We start from the raw sequence: 24,110 nt of genomic DNA on the forward strand, positions 1-24,110 counted from the left end.
AAAAGTTCATGATACTATAATTATAGTGTGTAATTAATGTTACAACACACGAGATCCGATTTCATCAAAAACACAGAACAAATAAGTACTTTACTCAAATTTTCATGATCCGAATGCTTAATATAGCTAAATAATACAACTCATAAAGGATGAAGGACAGAAAATTGAAAAAATGTGTAAACATCAGGTCTTTTTAAAGCCGTCCACACTTACCCCAGGTAGGGGTTGGAGACAAAATTTTAGTTTTTTGTAAACAAACTCTTTTTTCTTAATTTTTAACCGCCGTTTCTTTTCCTAACTGGTTGTTTGGAATGTAAGGATTGTTTCAATGTAGAGTTTTTCATCGAGAGCCAGCTAGTTTAGAAGAAATTTGCAATTGAAAAAGATGCACATCAACTCGACAAGGCAGTTGAAAATAGAAAATTCCGAAAAAGTCGCTGTAAACAACCGTTATTGTCTGAATCGTATCTTTTTCACAGTTATTGGATAGATTACAAGTAAATTGAACATTCTGCATCAAAAGTTTGAAAAAATAGTGCACAGTATTGTTTTTATAGCCATCGTCCACACTTACCCCGCGTCCACACTTACCCCGGTGTACCTTATACTAAATATAGACCTTGAGGTCTCCTCGTGATTTTAATTTGAATGTCATAAGAAAAATTCATTTCGCTGGAAATTGGTGCTAATAAATGTCCAAGCTAATGTTTGAAAGCTCTTGTCTATCTATCTAGAGGTCAACTGTGCGGATTTCAGCGGCTAGACTACGCCGCTAAGCCACGCTTCTGGGCCTGCCTCTTTTTCGATGCCCATCTAGATCTGTTTGCAAATCTCGTTTTCATCTCTACTTACGATCACACTTACGATAATGACACCGGCGATGTTGTTCCACGTTTGAGATCTAGTTTCCAGGTCACCAAGCTCGGATAATATTCTGCGGGCAGCGATACACAAAAACTTGCATTTTTCGGGTTGCAACGCATATGTGCACCAAGTTTCACAGTTCACACCCGTACATCAATACGGATTTGACATTTCCGTTGAAGATTCGAATTTATGTTCGTAGAGAGATCTGGCGTTAGCGCCAGATGTTTCGAAGACTCTCTAACGCAAATCGGGCTTTTCTGATTTGGGTTTCGATGTCTTTCTTGGTACCATCATCAGGCGTAATCTGGCTACCAAAATACTAGGAACACTCCACTTTCTCAACCTGTTGTCCAGCTACCACGAAATTGGACCGATTTTCTGTGTTGATTTTCATCGTCTTGGTCTTTCCGACATTGATTTTGAGACTTATCGTGAGGTCGTCGAGTTTGCTCTGCATGTTTTGTTCTCTTTGGGCGAGCAAAACAATATCGTCAGACAGTTCAAGAAAGTTTTTGAGAAACAAATATTGATAATCCTTGTTGCGTTGCAGCTTATTTTGTTATTAGTTTTCTCACGGTGTGCCAAAATACGTTATTAAAAATAAAAAATGACCACCAAAACGGCACTCGACATTCGAAAGATATAGTATTCAGGCATCTATCCTGAAAATTTGGAAATGTTTCATCGGGCTTTTTTGAAATTAGAGCGATTTTAAATTTTAAGTCAATTTGCATTAGATTTCCAATGGGGTTTTTCGACCTTATGTTCTATGACCATGGATTTTTCTGACTACTCATATTTTATGACAATCACCCAGTTCAATGACTTTATAGAAAATTTCATGCCCGACAACTTTGTGAAATATTGGAAAAAGATTTGAGTTGATCCTGAAAAGTTATTGGCAATTTTCAAAAACTTTATTAGACTGATTGAAATTTTTCCATGTTTTTTTTATTTTTTTTTAATTCCGCGTCACTAAAAAGCGAATATCTTCCCAGGCGTAGTTTGATTCGTGTTTGGGTCTTCAACCTTTTTTTCGTGCTTAGAATGTGCTTAGTCGAACAAGGTAAATAGCGTAATATTAGCTTTAAAATAGTCATTTTTGATTACCTTCTTGGATTCAACAAAAAAAAAATCGATATTTTTAATTTTAAATTAAAAATCAACACAGAGACCACTGTTATAGTCCACTACAGCATTTAAGAGATGACCATTGTACAACTTTGATGTATCGGGGGTTTGATATTGTTTCCACGTTTCTGAAAAATCATGATGAACACCCTCCGAGGCTTGTTCTCCGAATACACCCTGCGATTTTCCGGGGTATTTGAAAAAACCTTTTACATGGAATCGTAGAATGTGGAATTTGGAAGAGTTTGGCAGTTTTTCTTGATGTCCCCAAAGTCCTCAAGTTTCCGTTACGTGTCATTAAATATTGCTTACTGACATCGCAATATGGGCACGGATGTGCTGACGAATGAGCCATTATGCCCGTTATAATATTTATGACTTTTAAATCTCCTGCAACACATACATCGAAGTCTTGCAACTGTAGCGCGTTTCAAATTGAAGCAATATTCTCATATTTTTCTTCCAGTTTTGGGGCAAGAGCAAAAATCAAAAGGCTAATAGTTGATTGAATAATTTGACGTTATTATACTATAAGCCTAATGTTCATAACTATTTCTAAAAATCCTTTGAACACCGCCATCCTTGAAACGTTCAGCTTTGGACTGCTGTCCCAGTGAAATCACCGACAAAGTAATTTTAAAAGAACTACCTCCACCGTCCATTCCAAATTTAAAAATTAGTCCTTCATCAGTCATATTTCGCGAGTCTCGAATCTTTCCAATATGTTTTTTTACATCGACGCAGTATACTATAGGTTAGGCTTGCCAGATACTTTCAGCGAAAAGCGGGACATTTCACGACAAAAAAGCGGGACACAGCCGAAAAAAGCGGGACATTTAAGAAACTCTTTAAAAATAAGCTTATTTGTATTGCCAAACTTATACGTATACCATCAGCCAAAGTTATTCATAGAAAGTACACAAAGGATTTTTTTTAATGCGGATTTATTTTGCTAAGTTTTTCTTACATGACTTCTATTTACACGGTTTATTTTTGCCATAAACACGGAAATTTTCACGGTTCTTGCAAATTAACACGTCATTTGGATGAAATATTTGAAGTCCTACATGTAAACGACGGATTTGAAATCGCGTAAAAATCCTTTCAAATAAATTTCAAATTTGTTATAAAAATTTGACAACTTAAGAAAATGTCCATCATTGTATATTTGTACATTTGTAGAATAATTAAGATCTTTAATCATTTGGAAACCAGTAAAATTTTATTTCTTCATTCCAAAGTTATTTACATTGCATTGGTTGAACATGCTCCAAGAACGCTTTACTGAAACTGAATCTTACTGTAACTTTAGGGATCATCAGTATTGTCTTATATAAATTCTGAAAAATAGGTGTTATTTTATGAAAAAAGAGGTATTCGATTTTTTTTGTGTCGAGCCAATGGACTTAAATTGAGGATAAAATTTGATACTTTCCAGTGAAAGTCAGTAAACTTTGTAAAAGTTTTCCATGAAAAAAGCGGGACATTTTAAGGAAAAAGCGGGACGGCGGGACATACAACAAAAAAGCGGGACATGTCCCGCTTTTGCGGGACGGATGGCAACCCTACTATAGGTGCTTCTTTGACGTTTCCTCCCATATCACCCAACTTCTTGATTTCGAAGAAATCCTTTAATTGCCGGTTATATGAGCCTAACTTTTCTTTAAGATTAGGCTCAAAATTTATACCCATTATACGGAAGTTTCGTGTAAAACTAAGGGTTTTCCTCACGCTTAAGTTGTTGTCAACTTTCATTTCGAACGCATTCTGGGCAGATACAGGAGCAGTTGGTTTCAAAGAGCTGTGAGCTCGAATGATGACTATTACCCATAGATTTACTTTAACATATACATTTGTGCTGAAAATTCTATCTCAAACAACTTTATCGAAGACCCAAAAACGATTCAAACTACCCCTGGAAAGATATTCGTTTTTTAGTGAAGCGGAATTGAAAAAAAAAACTAAGAAACATGGAAATATTTCAATCAGTCTAATAAAGTTTTTGAAAATTGCCAATAACTTTTCAGGATCAACTCAAATCTTTTTCCAGTCTTCCACAAAGTTGTCGGGCAAGAAATTTTCCATAAAGTCATTGAACTGGGTGATTGTCATAAAATATGAGTAGTCAGAAAAATCCATGGCCATAGAACATAAGGTCGAAAAACCCCATTAGAAATCTAATGCAAATTGACTTAAAATTTAAAATCGCTCTAATTTCAAAAAAGCCCGATGAAACATTTCCAAATTTTCAGGATAGATGCCTGAATACTATATCTTTCGAATGTCGAGTGCCGTTTTGGTGGTCATTTTTTATTTTTAATAACGTATTTTGGCACACCGTGTTCTATTTTACTGGCAATCTCAAGGTTAATATCTCTAGGTAGCAAATGATGAACCGGCCCTGTTGAAACGGATTGAACTTTACGATCCGACGTCAAGAGGGCTACGGCTACCAGAAGTAGAATGACTTGCCGTTGTAACGTCCATTATAATCGCTGTGAAGAAATGCTTGTATTTCGCGAGCGATCTATTAGTATTGTCTTGGCGAAAACCCGAAGCCAACCTCATAATAGGGGATGCAATCGGGAAGTCTTCTTGCTAGCTGGGAAGGTGAAAACCGGTCTCTTAATATTCGGGACACTGTTTGGAAAGTCGCACAGAAGTCGAAACATTCGTAGTCCGTAGTCGTTGAATCTACATATATAGAATCGGAAATCTAAAAATTTTTGAAGCTGGTAGTCTCCGACACTTTTTTTTTGCATTAGGTTCTGTTAACGGAAATTTTCGGGTAGCGGAAGTGACTACTGATTGTTGAACCTGGTCCTTGGAGGCCAATTGAAGGTCTGCGCTAAGACGCTGGACGGAAGTGGTTGTCGTTTCGTCGGTAAGTTTATACTACTTCTAAAATTTTTTTGCTATTCTTCCGATATTTCCCTTGAGATTGCCTAGTTTCAACAAACGAGATGTTCAACCCTGGGGTAAGAGTCCGGGCTAACTACTACTCTTCTACATCTACTCTTAGTGGATTGTGCTTAAGTGCCGATGGTACAGTTTGCGCCTTTTAATCTAGCGAGATAATTCCCGATTCGTAGTATCTTATTGAATCAAAGCAATCGAAAGATTCCTTTTAATTCAACCACGGTAAATGAAAAGTTCATATGCCAGTATTTCGATAGCAACTTACTACCTTCTTCAGTGAACGTTTTCGATTGATGAATGTGAATCCTCCCTTATATTGTCCGAGTTAGGTAAGCTACTACTAGGTAGCAAAAACCTCCGAATGCTCGGCAGTTGTGCCGTTGTCCGTTTTTTTGGGTCTACCTACCCTATTCTGGGTGTTTTCTGGTAGGGCTAAATTATTTTCTACCCGTTTTTGGACATTGTCAGGTAAATTATTGTATTTCTTTTTACCTAAGAATTTGAACAACCAAGTGTGCCCTGGTCCGGTGTCTCCGTCTCTCTGATTTTTCATTGAAGATTTCAATGCTTTCAGCAACATCCAATTTAAGCGACTTACTATTCAAAGACCGGATCAGCGAGACATTACCTCGATCAATAGAGTGACCAGATTCACACATGTGTAAAGCTACTGCAGATCTGGGATTCTGTGAAGAAAGGATTTTCTTCTTTGAGTCAGATCTAGCTATAGCCATGTGTTCCTCGAATCTATCAATCAATTTCCTTTTGGTTTGTCCAATGTACACCTTATCACATTCGGAACAACTGATTTTGTATACACCAGATCTATGAAGGAGCTCCACTGGATCTTTAGTCGATCCTAAGATGGATTTCAGTCGATTATTAGAGCTAGTGAACACTAGTTCAATATCAAACTTTGTCAACTTGTGTCGCAATTCGACTGCGTTGACACCGGTGAACTCCATGAACCTTCGTTGAAACTCCTTCTGAATAGGAGTTAAAGTAGTGAAAGATTTCCGTTGAAGCAATCTTTCTTTTTTTCTTATGATGGCTTGAATGGATCTACTTTGGTATCCATTTTTATTAGCCGTTTGGAAAATATATTGAAGTTCCTTTTCTCTTCCTTCAGTTGATAGGGGAATGGAGTTCATCTGATGGATCATGTGGTGGAACGCCGCCATCTTACGCTGGAACGAGTGGTTCGAGGTGCTCGGTATTACCCTCATGGTGTTTGTCGGCTTTCTGTAGATTTCGAATTGGAATTGGCCATCATCTCTCCTTACCAGAACATCCAGGAAAGGTAATTTCCTGTCTTCTTCTATTTCGCAAGTGAATTTAATATTCTTATGCAAACCGTTTATGGATGTTAGAAGTTCTTCAAGAAAGTCTTTGTTTACTACACAAAAAATGTCATCGACGTATCTCCACCATTTTTCGTGTAATAAATCTTGATTTTAAGAGTCTCTTCCAAATGAGCCATAAACAATTCACACAAGAATGGAGACAGAGGATTTCCCATTGGTGAACCCTTTGTTTGTCTATAGAACAAATCTCTAAATTTAAAGAAGGTTTGTCCCATACACAAGTCCACCAATTTCTTGTAGTTTCTAACTTTGAGTTTCCAAGTGCTCCCATTGAGTTGTTGAAGCAACCAATCTTCTAACAGATTAGAAGCTTCTTTAACGGGGACACTTGGAAACAAAGCTGAAACATCAAAAGAAACCATGACCTCGTCCTCTTCTATGCCTCCCGACGCCTGCAGTCTGTTCACGAACTCTAGGGTGTTGGTCACCGATCTCGTTTTAAAGGGTTTTGGCATCCTTTTAAACTCGTTCAGTAACCACTTCGCCACTTTTTCAGTGGGCGCGTTCACTCCCGAAATTATCTCCCTCATCTCATTCCCTGGTTTGTGAATCTTCGGTAAACCTTTGATTCTAGGAACGATTGGGGCAGACACTTTCAGGGCGACCGGCGCAAACCCTAAGATCGGTCCACAGTCCTTCAGCATTTTTTCCACCTCCTTAACCATCTCCGGTAGTTGGTCCTCTCTTCGAACTCGATACGGTCCTTCATCGATTTTGGCCTGCATCAATCCGTTGTAATCCGTTTTGTCCATGATGACCACCGAATTTCCTTTGTCCGCCTTGACGTAGAACACCTCCTTTCTCCTAAGTTCTTTCGCTATCTGGATTTCCTCGACGTTGGATTTCCCATTGATGCCCTTTCTCAAGACATCTGCCACTTCGGCTCTGGCGCAATCCTTCTGGGGCACACTTGGTTGTTCAAATTCTTAGGTAAAAAGAAATACAATTGCAACAGAGTAGTATCTTATATTCTAAAAGACTATGCTGTATACTTATTCAAAAGATACCTTGAAACTTTTTATTAAAAATTTTAATAGCAAAAAAACAAGTCATATGAAAATACTTATTTTTTTTCAATAAATTAAAAAATTCTATAGTAACTTCAAACTATAAATCTGGAAAAAAACATTAAATGTTCCTTGGATTTTTTAATTGTTTAAACAAGAGAGTTAATTTTATGTTAAGAATATAAACAAATTCTATCGCAGTTTACCTGAAAGTTTTGAAGCAAAGCAGCGTTTAAAAAAATCCCCATAACTTTAAAGAGGATTAACAGTTTAGATTGCAAGGGATGGGATAAGCCTAATAAAAGACAGCAATAATCCATTTTCTGATTTTTGATAACAATAACAAACAACTGATACCAAAAGTGCGTTTAGGAAGTACCAAATAAAATCAATATCAGCTATCGATTGAGAGCTACATTGACATAACAAACGCTCAACCGCCATCATTAGCTGTAATACGGAAGTGTTCGGACACATCCAGATATAGTTATCAGTCTTCTGGCGGGGACTAAAACAAATCGCGCGGAGTGTACACTATGAAAACGCGCAAAAATAATACTACAATTTATCACTGGAGATAGAGAAGAGATAGGTACAGATTGTGGTACTTACAGTAGTTGTCCAAACACCACCGAGCACAGAAACCCACTTGCCGGAAGATAAATTCCTTGCTATCAGCATGTCGCTCCAGTCGTGATAGTGGATTTTCCGGGTACAGGGCCAGCTTGCGCTAAAAATAAAAGTAAATGATAAAATTTATGTTCCCACGATTGAATGGCGGTTTTTTTCGGAATTGCTGTTTACCTTAATTGTTGCCTTGTTTTCGCTGGTTTGAGCAAACTTCTCCAGAGCGATTAACGAGAACAGCATTACATCGGGATTGATGCCTTCATCCTGTTTTGAACGGAAGAAAACAGTCAATATTCTGATTTTTTAAAATAGATGTTTCATTCGCTAGTTACCAAATTTCCGAGCAAATAGCCCAGTGTGACGTCCGACAGGACCGCTATACTGCTGGGGCCGGCTAGCTTTTCCGCTAAACATCCGAGAATCACGCACAAATTTCGCTCCCTTTTGGGCGTTCGTCGGATGGAGTGCGTTATCATGTCAGCGACCTGTAAAAAAACGGAAGCAGAAGCATACACATTAGTAAAAGGATGGGTTATTTTTATTTATAAGATTATGGGTAGGTTGTTTTTGGAAAAGAATAAATAAGTATATAATCATATAACTGTCGAACGCTTCGACTGAATGACTTCATTCAAAATGCGAAAAGCATTTTTTTTTGGATAATTTTTGTAAACGTGAACAGAGATATACATGCCAAGTGTCAAAGTGTCACTTAAACTATTTATTGTCAAATAAACGAGAAGTCTCAACAGTATCACTTTGCTAACCAAGTATGAAAATTTTTGCTTACATTTTTGCTGTGTACCACCTTATGTCAAGCAAAATGTGAACAAATTAAACTCTCAAGGCGTGATAGCATAATTTGCTATAAGTTTGCCATAAAAGTTCAATAGGGATCTTATATGATTGATTCGCAAGAATCAATCTTCAACCCAGCATTTGGCGTTAAGGTAGAGTAACAATGAAGATTGCCGTCACATACTCAATCAGTGACGTTTGTGAGGTTGTTTAACTTTTCCTAATTCGATAATGTATGATGACGTTTGTTTTGGCACGAAGCGCATGCAACGTGCCAATACCTACATCATTCGAGCGAAATTTGGCACAAGATGATAACCTTATTGAATTGTAACATCGACCTACCTTTTGCGAAGCCTTTGGTTACGCAGTGAAAGCATGAAGAACGTTTTAGTTCTAAATTTAATTCTAAACAATCCCATATAGTATAATGCAAACAACAACAAAATTGATCCATAAGAGTATACAACTATCAAGGAAGCAAACCGGTATTCATTTGCAGAGAACGGTCACCCTGTCTTTATTAGCGCGGAAAATAATCACGGAAAATAAAAAAAAAGGTAAAATTTACCTTTTTGCGAGGTGAATTTTTTCCACCCCTCTTTCGAGGTAAATTTTACCTTTTTTTCATTCACCTAGCAAAAAGGTACATTTTACCTTTTTTCAATTCACCTAGCAAAAAGGTAGATTTTACCATTTTCTCATTCACCTAGCTAAATAGTAAATAATACCGTTTTCCCATTCACTGATTTAAAAGGTAAATGTTAGTTTGTTTGATTGGTTTCTTCAATAAAATTAATTTAAAAAAAACACAATTCATGAAAAAAAAATGGAATTTATTTGAAATAAATAGGGACTGTTACCAAATATTTATTTTTGAAATATATCACCGTGTTCTTTAAAAATTGTTGAGGCAAGTCCTTTGTTCGCCGCAAGCTTGTCAGGTCCGGCTTTTCCGGAATAATATCTGAAGGCTAACGGGAAAACAACACGAAGCTCTGTGGGCCGATCTGAAACAAAAGCAAAGTATTATGAAGAGAACCAGCACAACTAAATGAAATCTTAGAAAACACATACCATTTTGTTCCGATTTTCACATATTGTGCCTGAAGCAAAACTTGTTCCTAAACGGCAAAACAGCTTAACCTCAATAAACGGATTCGTCAAATAGTTACTTTTTTTCGAGATGAATTGTACTGTTTTGTTCAGCTCAATCCAGGTCAACTTCACCTCGCTACGAGGTAAGTTTTACCTTATTTGGATTTACCTTTCTTTCTAGGTGGATTATACTTTTTGATTCAGCTCAATTCAGGTGAACTTCACCTCGCTACGAGGTAAAATTTACCTTTTTTGGATTCACATTTTTTCTCGGTGAATTGTACCTTTTTTCATTATTCGTTTCAGGTATATTTTACCTCGCTGTGAGGTGAGTTTCACCTCGAAAAGGTAGTAGTTACCTTATTGGCTTTTGCGAGCGTTCACCTTTGCTGTCTCGGTAAATTTTACCTTTTTATTATTTTCCGTGATTAATAATAAGACGACGGCAGACGTGCATTAGGGTGGCAATGTGTGTATGGAAAAAATCATGATCGAATTCTGAAAAAGTGAAAATCGACCATTTTGTAGATCGGTCCAAAAACCTGACCTGTGCAAAATTTCAGCTCAATCGGACTTGATTCGGGGGTGTCTCAAAACACTCTAAGTTTCGGTTTTTTACCCCCAAAAATCAGCAAAGGGGGGAGGGATCAAAGGAAATCGGAAAACTCGTTTTTTTCCTGTCAAATGACTTAAAAATACATAAAACATCAAAGTCTGGTGTAATTAAAAAAAAATTGTCAAACATCAACTTAAAAGCCAGGAAAATCGATTTTTCGGCCAAAAATTCTTAATGTTTCTTTAATGTTTTATGCATTTTAAGTCATTTGGCGTCAAAATAAAATTTCGATTTTACCGAGTTCTTTTGGTCTCCCCTAAGGTGATTTTTCAGGGTAATAAAACCGAAACTTTGCGCGTTTTGAGGCACCCCTAAATCAAGTTCGATAGAGCTGACATTTTTGTACAGGTCAGTTTTTTTGGGCCAATCTACAAAATGTATATGGTCGGTTTTCGAAATTCGACCCTGACTCATTTGACCACCCTAATAGGCATGATGTATTGCGTGGAAGCACGTGTACCTGAATCAAAACAAACAACAACCGATTTATGATCACTTTCGAGAACAGCGAGAAATATGGTGTGTACTATTCTACTTGATATGTTTATTCAAGGAAGGTTCCTCCTGGATTTAAAATTTACCGAGGCACAACCGGATCTCTTAAAGGTATAAAGCGATTTTATTTGAACGATTGAACGAATATTCTCACCACACCTCACTCAGAACCAAAAGTTGAAATATAATTTTTCCAGCAAGTAATTTGTAAAAGATAGTCCAAATATTTTCTGAATATAGTTATTCGTTGTTTGATTGTTTGATATCATGTGCTTAGGATCACGCGTCCAAGCGACTGGAGTCTGGGAATTTGAACGAAGGACCGTAAGCGATAAGATTACATTGACAGGGTGGCCACAACTTTTTCATTCTGAAATTCCCAGTTTTTCCCGGTTTTCCCGGTTATAAATTCACTGTTTTCCATGTTTTGAAGGTCCAATTTCATCGAAGTATAACAAAAATTCCAACTTATTTCTTCGTTTTGGTTATTTTATCTCATTCGAATGAGAATAGAAAAGCTAGTGTCGACAACACTATGATTCATTTAAAACATATTTTTGATAGATGTTTTAAAATCATGTTTGAAAAATGAAATGGTGTGCTAAACAATGTTTACAATCAATCAGTCGTCAATCAATCAGAGCCACAAAGAAATCAAATATGATATTCTTCGGTTTTTTTTAAGTATAACAGATATTAAGTGCGCCATTGTAATGGCGCACTGTAGTCCACAGCATTTTCTGGGAATTTAAAATTGTTCTGAAGTGTCTTCAATCTTGTAACTCGTTTGTCATAGTTAATTCAAATTAAACGTTGATTTCTACTGTATTAAATTCCGTGATAGATGCAATTTAAAGTATAATAAATTTTGGCTAAAAATTTTCTCACTGATTCTCAGAGGATTGCTCATTGCAAATGTTTTTCAAAACACGGGGTAGTTATGAACACTTGTTTTTAGGCAATGATACATTTTATGATTTCTTAACAAACCAATAACTATCAAGATCTTGAAAATAAGCCGTTCTACATAACGTATGAAATATCAAAACGAAAATATCCCATGACTAATCAATGGTTATATTTGAAAGATCACAAATCGTATCTAGTCGCAGTGAAATAATACTCTAGCTAGAAATAAAGCCAACACTATAAGTTGTTACCTAACAAGAAATTAGAGTAATAATGATCATAATTACCTAAGTTGAATTAGAGTTCTTAGACCAAAAAAACATATGAATACATTTACTGTTTTAGCTGTACTATTTAAACATCTGAACACTGAATTCAGAACCCCTGAGATTAAGAGATCAGTTTTTTTTCAAACAGTGATCTTGATTTTTTTGACAGTTTTAAAGCTTGATTCAGGACTGTAAAACATTGCAAACTAATTTTATTGTTTATCAAATTTATCTTATTTCTTTCCCTTCTTAAAGAATTCAACTTTTAATAAATGTCTAAGTTAAGTTACACCTGAGGTGAAAATATAAATGAAAAATCTTATTTCGCCAAGAACTCAAAAAAGCGAAAGTTGATTTAGTAACATGGTAGAATCGATAGGGAAGGATTTCTACTGATCTCAGTGTTCAAAATCCCTTAAAATGTTTGAATTTCGATTCCCTCGATTTTCACCGCGAGAATTTTCTCATATTGGGATTGGGAATCGAAATAAAATCAGTTTTAAAAAGCTTTAAACACTGAGATTGGTTTAAAATTCAGCTTTTAACTATTCTCCATCGATTCCACCATGTTACACAGCCAATATGTGTCGCTTTTTTTTTGAGTTATTGACAAAATCAGATTTTTTATTGCCATTTTCACCTGAGAAGTACCGCGACCTTTAGAGTAAAATCAGTTTATTTCCATCGATACATACATTTGTTTTTAAACTTATTCATCAATCATGCAGTGCATAACAAAGCTAACCTAATATGCAAAAACATGTGGATTCAGATGAAAATGCAAGAAACACTGGTGCCTTTCGAAAATTTATTTTGAAAAAATATGCCGTTTTGAATTCGAAGTATTTGTCAGATTCTGTATAAAACCTTTAGCTCTGATGATATTGCGTTTCTAAATTTAAAAAATAATTGATTTTCTAGTACAATCAATCATTGATAACAAATGAACCGACAACTCTTTATAAACACGAAAACTGGTTTCAAAACTTTTTCATTATCCTCCATTTGATCGAGTATTAAGAATAAACTAACTATGCTAGTTTCAGATAAACAAATGAAATAAACTAAAAGAAACCCCCGGTTTTCTCAAAAGTTTAAACTACACGTGGCCTTCAAAAAAGTTGATAATTGGTTCAAAACTTTCGATTTCTTACTTCTTTCGAGTATCTGAGAAATTTTCAAATTTTTTAGTACTTTGATTTGAAAAAGATTTTTACCTTTTTTCAAAAGTTAACATTGAATCTTAAGAAAAAAAAACATATTGGGACTTAGCACCCTTGAATAACTTAAAATAAGCTCTTAAACCTTTGGCACCACGGAAAAATCTTTTAATTTTTTTTGGCCATATTTTTTCGAACAAAAGAAAAAAAAAAATAGGAAAAAAACATGCACTCCTAATGCCATAATCTAATTATTTTGAATGTTTGTTGAAACAAAACCTCTGTTTAACATTCAAAAATATATTTCTGAAATACGTCACTCCAAACACAAATTTATTTTGAGGGAGGTAGGGACCATGCAATGTTGAATGATTGTAACACTTCTGAAGTATTTTTAGCATTGTGTCTTGAAAATACTTTCATCAAACAGCTTTCATAAATTCTTTACGGTCATCAAAAATTTTTCGCGATACAGGTAAACAATGAATTCATTCGAATTTAATGTAAATCTTCATAGAATTCGTAACATATTCGAGCTTTAAAATGTGTAATTCTGGATAAATTATGAGAACTATATTTTAACGAGAAAATTAAATTTGAAAATTCAACTTAAAAAAATTTATCACGGATTAATTTTTTCCCAAAAGGGCATTTGAAAGGAGATCGTTTCTTAAAATTTTAAGAGATGTTGAATTTGTTGTTATTATGCTACAAAAATACATCGTGCCATGCATAAAGACGATTTGAAAATTTATTTCTAATATCTGTCCTGTTTTCAACAATTGAATTAAACACTTTCACTGGAAAGTAATAATATTAGCCTTTTTTTTACATTTCCGACGAAGAGTTCTGAATTCTCAATTTAACTTTTATTCACTGTTTTTTATATGATTGATGGATTTATAATAATTGTAGTGTCGTGCTATACTTGAACAAATTTTGAATTTTTGAATTTCTTATCTCATGTTTCAAGATAGTTCTGTTTGGGTTCCGATGAAAATTGAGTTTTCAATTCAAAGATAATTTACGAGAGATCCGAATATTTTTGAAATCGCATATCTGATTTTTTTACCACACATGTTTTGAACAGTTGTATTCTGGCATAGAGAACTAAACAATAATTCTGAATTTTCAATTTTGGGTGGAATCCCTGATCTTGGAACCAAAACTAAAATTTGGTTTCCTTTTATTAATTTTCCCGGTTTTGGGTCTAAATTCCCGGTTTTTTCCCGGTTTTCCCGGTTCGATTTTCAATTCCCGGTTTTTCCCGGTTTTCCCGGTTTTCCCGGTTCTGTGGCCACCCTGCATTGAAATGTTAAGCTGATCGGATTTAAATTGTTCAAAGTTGTTTAAAAATATTAAAAAAAAAAATGTTCAAAGTAATATCACATTCGGCCTGGTGGAATTAACATCGTGGACAGAAATGACAAAAACGATTAAAATAAATGAATGAATTATTAAAATGACAAAAAAGACAAAAATAAAATAATGACCGACCTCTAAGCCCGTCAGCTTTCTCAAGTACTGGACATAAAATTTTTAAATTTTTATCATTTATTTATCTCCAAAACGAAGAGAGACTTGTCAACGAAAAGTTTCTATTCGGAAGCCAAAAGAGTTCGTTTTGCTGTGCATTACGACATTTTTCAAAATATCTTCCTGCTAGCAATTCAAATATTTCGTACACGATTTGACCACCGTATTTTGTTAATTTTACCAGAGGGCAGCTTTTTCAACTTGCAGGAATGAAGTTTGTCCTGTTTATAAGTAAGCTAGACGAACCGATCTGAAAAATGTTATTTATTTACATAGTATTCTACATAGATCTAAAGTTCTGAAAAATGTATGTTTTTTATTTTCTTCGAACACACTCCTTATTCACAATCTCCCACAATTGTTTAAGATCTGTTAATTAGTTATCGACCTTATCGGTGAAAATGAACATGCAGAGAGTACAAACTCAAACGGAGAGAGACAAGCGTAGGCCGCTTTTCAAAAATGTGAAAAGAAACTTCTGCAAGGCAATTAAAGAAAGTAAAAAGGCATGTTTGAGGAAACTTTGTCTTGATGCCAATGACCGACCATGGAGCGATGCCTACAGGATAGTCATGGCAAAAACACAAAAACAAAAACGGTAGCACACCACCTGCAATGAGTCCCAATAAACTTAAATAAACTGAAATAACGAACGAGCTGTTCCCTCAACATAATATTAATAGCTAGCCGCAAGTCCCGTACGACTGGGATACGAGCGAGGAGGAGTTAATATCGTTGGAAGAACTGCGCGACATCACCAAATCCCTTCAGCTGGAAAAGGCTCCCGGTCCAAATGGTATCCCGAACATTGCAGTTGAGGCCGCGATTATGGAATTTCCCGAAAAATTTTGATCGTGACTGCAAATTTGTATTGAGGAAAGGATGTTTCCAGAGGTTTGGAAACGGCAGAAGCTGGTTCTGCTGCCCAAACCAGGAAAGCCATTGGGGAACCCATCGGCATACAGGCCAATATGCCTACTTGATGCGGTTGGAAATATTCTAGAAAAGGTGATCTTGAATCGTATCCAGCGGTACACCGAGGGCGAAGGCGGATTGTCCAACAATTAATTCGGCTTTCGAAAAGAGCGATGCCATTCGAACTGTCATCGAAACGGCTGATAAAGCCAGACCCAAGAAGAGAAGAGGGGACCATTTTTGTGTGGTAGTAGCATTGGACGTGCGGCAACGCCTTCAACAGGGTCAGCTGGGCATCGATTGCATCTTCGGTTATAAAAATGAGGACACCGAAATAGCTTTGCAAATGAATGGAAAGCTATTTCAAGAACCGTGAGCTACAATACATGACAAGCGAAGGGATTAATGAAATGGATGTTACAGCTGGAGTACCGCAAGGGTCGATATATGGCCCGGTCGTATGGAATGTTACGTACGATGAGGTGCTGACATTGAGCCACACACACTCACACACCCACCCACCCACACACACACACACACACACACACACACACACACACACACACACACACACACACACACACACACACACACACACACACACACACACACACACACACACACACACACACACACACACACACACACACACACACACACACACACACACACACACACACACACACACACACACACACACACACACACACACACACACACACACACACACACACACACACACACACACACACACACACACACACACACACACACACACACACACACACACACACACACAAACACACACACACACACACACACAAACACACACACACACACACACACACACACACACACACACACACACACACACACACACACACACACACACACACACACACACACACACACACACACACACACACACACACACATACACACACACACACACACACACAGAGACACACACACACACATACACACACACACACACACACACACACACACACACACACACACACACACACACACACACACACACACACACACACACACACACACACACACACACACACACACACACACACACACACACACACACACACACACACACACACACACACATTCCATTCTTTCTTTTCTTTATTTTCAGAAATCGCATTTTTAGGTTCATGCCTGAAATATTGTTCCTCGCGTAACTTTTGATCCCATTGATTAAACTTTTCCAACACTTCACTTTGTGATATAATGGTGTGATCTAACTTACGCAGAAAATTTGATCAAAAAATTTGATCAGAGTAAAAAGTTATGGAAGTTCTAAGTCGAAGTGACAGTGCGCGTGCGTTCAATTTCTATACAATTATGAACTACACTGTATCTCTCTCGTTTCTTAACCGATTTTTACAAAATTTATAGTTTTGGAAACCTCATAATGTAACTTTAATATGTTTTTCAGACTTCAGCGAACTTGGTACGAAGATGTAGATTCCGTAGCTGATCTAGAGCCTTTTTCCGAAGCATGTTTTTTCTGTTTTTTTTTTCATAGATTTTGAATAACGGAAAACTGATGTGGATATTGTCTGAGACATGTTTTAGTTACATTACGAGGTTTCCAAAACTGTAAAGTTTTTAAAAATCGGTTGAGAAACAAGAGAGATACAGTGGTTTTAAGTAAGGAGTGTAAAATTGAAACTCAAGGTCTAATTAGGGAGTTTTTTTTACCTGGGCGTTTTTCAGGGTGCGTCCATAAAAAAGTAATGATGCAGAATTAAAGATTTCCAGAATTCATTGAGGGTCCCCGAAAAATTTGTCTTCATTGGATGCACCCGAATTAAGTTACAAGCCGCCAAACTTCCAATAGTGTCATATTGACACTCAAAGAGCGGATTAGGGTTAGAATGCTCCGTCTATATCTTTAATTCTTATATATTTCTCGTACAACAGCCGTATGGAATTTTTTTCAAGGATTTATTAATTTGTCTTCTCCTGGAATGTTTAGGGTAAAACACATCCGTACGAAAATCGCTTACAGCTGTCTTAAACCTCACCGATAAACCGTTAGACCATATTGTCACTAATTGAGGCGAGGCGGTAATTGAACCGGTGAAACTTTATGCGCATATCAGATCAAGGTTGTGTCGAAGATTTGATGAAAAAAAAAACGGAAAAAACGGAAGAGTGCGTCGTAGTGATAATGATCATAAATTATCACCATACAGATTGCCTGGCGTTTACCGGGGCATCGTCATCGGTCGGTCGATGGCGCTGTCAAAGAACGGGGAGGGGGATGGAGGTCTAACGACAACGATTCCGTCCGTTTGGAATTGCTAATTGGAAATAAGTATCTCACCGTTCTGCCACCAGTTGTGTAGGTTATCGTTATAGGTATCTATTTCTCTCAATTGAAACCGCGGCACTTACCTCCAGTACGGAATCCTTGGTCGGCAGCGGACTGTCGTCGAGTAGTAGGGTAATTACGCTCGGCCCCATCGGATGCTCTAGCGGCACCACCCGGATTAGCGATTTGACCAGCTGGATCCAACCGGACGGTTTGTCGGTGATATCGTGAAGCAGAATCATCGAGTTCGGGGGCTCCGGTTCACTGCAAAAGAGGAAGATGGGTAGAGGAAATATGAGACCGGTGATGAGTGGTTTATTGTGGCTTATTTTTGTATATTGATAAAACACAATGACTCATGTTTCGGTGGTTTGTTTTGAATTTTAAGTTTTTAACGCATCGATGATTTTGGGTGATTCTGACTTTAAAAGCTTTCTGGAAACATCTTAAGAGCTGTCAATATGTTTCACTGTTAGTGTTTTGAATGGTTGAACCTTGCAGATTGAAAAGCAGTTTTGGTAGAATACCTGAAGAAAATGGGTAAATAGGAAATTAGACGTGAGAAGTGAGAAATGAGTCGTGAGAAGAGAAAAGTTAGATGAAACAGGAGACTTGAGAAATAAGTCGTGAGGAAAGAGTCATGAGATATGAGACTTGAGATGTGAGAAGTTAGACGTTAGAAGTGAATGTCTAATATATTTTGGCTCATATATAAGGACTCCGGTCTCAAGTCTCAAGTTTCAGGTCTCATGACTTAAATTTCATGTCTTATGTCTCAGGTCCCATATCTTAGGTTGATGTCATGCTGAGGCGACGAGCGTCGATTTGCGTTCTGCGTTCCAATAAGATAGCAATGCAACGCATTGGTATGTCATACTGGCTCATCGGATCATGATCCGATGCCGAGATGCCGAAATTTGAACCGACAAAATTCCTTGCTTTTTTTCGGGAAAAAGAATTTATTAGAATTTTCTCACCGATGAGGATATTATTTAGTTTATTATCTCAAATTCGGACGGATCTTTAAACTATTGTGCTTAAAACCCGAAATCACTGCTTCAAACTGAGAAAAAACAATATTGCCATTCGATTTCCAACTTGTCGCGCTACAAAACACCCGGGCATCAGCTTTGTCGCGCTTTCCAAAGCGCTCAGTATGACAGGTCTGTTCTTTTTCCATGGAGATCAAATGAGAGCGTGTATGTCACGTGAACACAACGCAAATCAACGCGCCGCTTGTCGCCTGAGTATAAAAGCACCCTTAGGTTTTACCTTCACCTTTAATGAGCACACACATGTGAAAGCAACCTATGTTTCCTTAATATATCAAACCATATCTACATCCAAACAAGAGGTTGCAAACTTTCAATGCTGCTCAGCGCTAACTCTATGGCCGATGACATAGTGAGAGCGATGCGATGCGAATCGGCACATTCAATCGCTTACGCCGGTTCGCATCGCATCGCACTCACTATGTCATCGGTCCATGCCAAAAATGCGCTGAAAAGTGTACTGTGCCAAAAATGGTATGATTGAAAACTTCTGGCAAACTCGAACTCCTAAGCAAAATGATGCATGATCACTACATTTAAGTGAAACTAGAAAAACATTTTATGGGATTTTCATCCTATTGGATAGTTTATACCAAGAACCCAACTCAACACTTATTTTTATTTATTTTTTATTTACATAGTATTCCGTCTCACGACATAACTTGACGAACATAATTCCTACAATTCACTCGGTCCATGGCAACCGTTCTCCAATTTCTCGGACATCCCACGTTCGCCAGATCACGCTCCACTTGGTCTAATAACCACCTCGCTTGTTGCGCCCCCGCTCGTCTTGTTCCTACCGGATTCGTAGCGAACACCTGTTTTGCAGGAAAGTCGTCCGGCATTCTCGCAACATGTCCCGCCCAGCGTATCCGGTCAGCTTTCACCACCTTCTGGATACTGGGTTCGCCGTAGTGTCGCGCGAGCTCGTGGTTCATCCTTCGCCTCCACACTCCGTTCTCCTGTACGCCGCCAAAGATGGTTCTTAACACTCGTCGCTCGAATACTCCGAGTGTACGCAGGTCCTCCTCGAGCAATATCCATGTCTCGTGCCCGTAGAGAACAACCGGTCTAATGAGCGTCATGTACAGGTTACACTTCGTGCGAGAGCTAAGTCTTCTCGACCGCAGTTGCTAGTGGAGTCCATAGTAGGCACGACTTCCGCTGATAATTCGCCTCCGGATCTCACGGCTGGTGTCATTGTCTGCCCGGTCACCAGTGAGCCGAGATAGACAAAGCCCGCGACTATCTCCAGCTCGTCGCCGTCGATCGTGACCTTGTTCAGGGTGGCCAGCAAGTTTCCATTTTCAAATTCCCGGTTTTTCGATCGAGATTTTATGATTTTCTCTGTTTTGAAATACATGAATGTGACTAGATGGATTTTTTGAAAACTAAAATAAGCTCTTTTTTCAATGTCAAACGTAAGAATATTCTGATAACGATGATTTTTGTTGGGATTTCTACAGAAAATTGTTTAAACAAAGAATGAAGAATATAATTGAGGCCCTCAGAATCAGAGGGTGAGGTGCCAAAATTACCAACTTTGAGTGAAGTACATATACCAAACGATTCTTCATATCCCAATCTACATCTGCTGCAAAACTCTAGTTTTTTGATAATTTTGTCAACACTTTTTCGATTCAATTAAAACGATGATGCTCCAATTAAAAATTACTTTACCGAACACAGAATTTGATAATTGGGCTCTGGTTTCTGAATTATGAAATTTGAAATATGAATGAAATCCGTAAATCCGATGAATTACGGATCTTTAAATCAAAACCTAACAAATTTAAGTTTGGATTTATGATTCAAATTTTAACTGAATAATACTGATTGATATTCTAATTTAATATTTTTTCTCTGCGATTTTGAGAACAGAATCCACTAAATTCTATTCCTCCTATCATTCTAAAATTTTGATTTGATTCTCGTCTTGAACACTTGAGCCTGAGGCTGAGTTCTAAGAGCTTGACTTTGGACTTGGCATGTTTATCTAAACTCTGAGTCTGAATTTGCAATCCAACCAGAAAATTTAAATATCGTAATTCAATTTTTAAATTTTGAGTTCTAACGCAAATTTTGAAAATTATTCTAATGCTCGAATTTGCTTTTTTATTGTGATAATATCTTAATGTAATTTTTAGCTCATACATTTAAACTATCTGTATTTTTCAAATTTTTAATCAATAAAGAATGCGATTGCCAGTAAAAGCGCAAAATGTTAAATAGAATCACACAAACTTTTGGTATCTCTTTCAACATATTGGGCATTTTATCAATGAACCATGTAAGATGGTGGCCATTTATTTAGAATTTTTCTGTTTTCTCGCATTTTCCCCGAATAATTTTATAAATTTCCGGCTCTAAAAGGTTAAAAGTTGAATTTATTTGTGAAAAACAATTTTTTCGAACATATGAAAGATACATAAGTTCTTCGCGCTTTTGATGCTTATAAAAAATTCGTAAATTTTTAAATGTCAAAAATTAGTAAATTTACAAAAAAAAAAATTTCAATATATTTTGGAACTCGAACACTCCAGAGCACTAAAAGGTATGTGCTGAGCTACAAAATCTCGGTTTTTCAAGAAATTATCGCCTTTTGCCCACATTTTCTCCATGAAATTTTGATCCCAATTTTTTATCGCTTTTGAGAAAAAAAAGAGAATATGAATGAATATTAGAACTTAATTGGTTTATATAGGGGGAAAATGATCCAGATCCATTTTTCCCGGTTTTCCCGGTTCGCTGGCCACGGCATAAATTACAGGACGGCATAAGGCTTGAAAATTTTCCAACTTATTTGAATTCATCTACTGAGCAATGCTGGGCCCGACAAGGCCTAAATGATAAATTAGTATTAAAACCTCTGACAGAATTTTACACTTAATGGTCACTGCTGACCCATTTTCTTCTCCCAAAACTGTAGATCGACTTCAGCAAGCGTTTCTTACTCATTCGACAATCATTACTGACACATTCTTGGTAGGGCATCTGACAAAACATTCGCTTAATCTCTGATTGTGGGTTCTTCAATTCAGTTTGTGCGTTAAACTTGGCATGTTTCCAGCTCCCGAAACCATGTTCGCTACTTCTGTAGTTGCTTGTAGAACAAACAAAGGTGTGGGAAACGTTTTTAGGAGATTCAACCATTCGACCTGACACAATCCAACCAAGAACAGAATCGTGAAGCGTGGGACCATTCTTCGTGACCTTTTTTCAACAAATCTGTAAAGTACTCGGCGCCAATGATGACATCGATCCGCTTTGATTCGTGGAAGCAAAGAGGAATCAGGAATCGACATGGACGAAAGATCAAACGATGTTGCGGGTACTTGTATTTTAAGTTTTGGCAAAACGAACAACTGCATAGTTTCTCGGAAACCAGATATTTTCGGCGAACGTGAACAGACTTCAGCACGTATGGTTTTCGTTCCCAGCAAACATTTTTGTAGGTATATTTCTCAACAACTTTGTTATACGTTTCATATACATTATAGAAAGATAGTATAAAACTCGAAAAAACAGCATTTACCTACCAAAGCGGAGGCAATATACAAACATATTTTCAACTTCTGGCTAAAGCGATAAGATTATACGATTTGGACGATATAGAACACCATATTCATACATACTGAAAAAATGCAAGAGAGTACCAGTTTTTTTCTCACAACGCACGCGAACCGTTGCCAGCGACAATATTTGCTGCCTCTGTCATTGGGCAATTCTTGCAAATACACCATCTGATTTTTAGCAATCTGGTTGCACTGACGGTCGCAGAGAGAACAACAAAGCTGTTCTCTCTCTTGACCCACGCGGGAGAAAGCAAAGGAACTAAATCGTCTTCAAAATCTGCAAACATGGCGGACTTTTTATCATACACGATTTAAACCGAATCAAAGCAACAAGCCTACTTGCTTTGATTCAGTTGAACCATTCAACCAAGTAGGCTCACAACACAACAAGGCGATTTAAACCATTTAATTTGACTTCGAGTAATGATTTTACGTTCTTTTACTTGCGTTAGTAAGAATTACGATTCGCAGGAACGTTTTCAATGATTAAAGTTATCATTTTAATGCGATTTGATGTTTGCTGGGCCTTTATTCCTCATTGACTACTAGGACGTGGCCGGCGCCGTTATTGATCCTTTTCAAAGGGAGAGCATGAATTTTGTACATTATGAATGAACTGCTAGTCCATTTATTTGGGCCTTGGATTTTTTTTTCATTTGGATGGATTTTAACTTCTATAAGTCCTTCATCCCTAGAGATTTGAGACTGCACAATCGTGGGTTCGTTCGGTAGAACAAGTTTCACGTCACCAATAATGCTACCCCGTGATTGGCGAAGGCCATCAATTTTGCACAGAGGTCAAAACAAATGCGCTAGGGATTAGCAGCACATTCTCAGTGTACAAAACTGATGCTCTCTCATTGAACATCAATCACGGCGCCGGCCATGTCCTAGTAGTAAAGATAGAATCGGATAGATAGGTAGTAAAAAGAGAAAGGGATGAAAGAAATGAATTTGTGCTTTAGGACGAGGACCGAGGTTACCACTGCATCCTAGCAAATAATCTGGGTTGGGAGAGTGTTAGAAAGGATAAGGTTGGGAGACACTTTTGACAAGTGTTTCGATTGCTTACTATACATTCTGTTATTATTCTACTGTGCTTCATCAAGTTCATATTATATTCAGAAAAAAAAACCTCTCATGAGTTACCGTGATTTAATCTTGCTGAATTATTGAATAAGGCTCTTTTATATTCATTATCCTCCCAAAACTTAAACTGGATATTCATCAGTTCATTTCATATGTGAAACCTTCTGAAACCTAGCAGTAAATAGTCCAATTTAGAATGGCCCTGTTGTTCATCAGGTTATGTCTTGAAACGGAATACCATGTAAATAAAATAAAAGTTGCAACTCAAAGCTTTGAAACGAGTTAAGGAGAATTGATTGTATTTTAAGTATAGTTAAAAAAAATGCAAGTAATGTTACG

At 37.1% G+C, this 24,110-nt stretch overlaps 1 protein-coding gene across 2 annotated transcripts in view; it reads right to left on the reverse strand.

Moving 5' to 3' along the window:
- LOC129747837 (RING finger and SPRY domain-containing protein 1-like) overlaps positions 1 to 24,110 on the reverse strand; it is a 58,746-nt gene that overhangs the window by 10,322 nt on the left and 24,314 nt on the right. For both annotated transcript variants that reach the window (XM_055742198.1, XM_055742199.1), the window contains exons 2-5: positions 18,136 to 18,316; positions 8,251 to 8,403; positions 8,093 to 8,182; positions 7,901 to 8,018 (exon numbers count right to left, since the gene is read on the reverse strand). In XM_055742198.1, the coding sequence (XP_055598173.1) occupies positions 7,901 to 8,018; positions 8,093 to 8,182; positions 8,251 to 8,403; positions 18,136 to 18,316 (542 nt within the window). The remainder of the gene's footprint in view (positions 1 to 7,900; positions 8,019 to 8,092; positions 8,183 to 8,250; positions 8,404 to 18,135; positions 18,317 to 24,110) is intronic.

This window comes from Uranotaenia lowii, chromosome 2 (assembly GCF_029784155.1).
Source record: "Uranotaenia lowii strain MFRU-FL chromosome 2, ASM2978415v1, whole genome shotgun sequence".
Lineage (NCBI taxonomy): Eukaryota > Metazoa > Arthropoda > Insecta > Diptera > Culicidae > Uranotaenia > Uranotaenia lowii.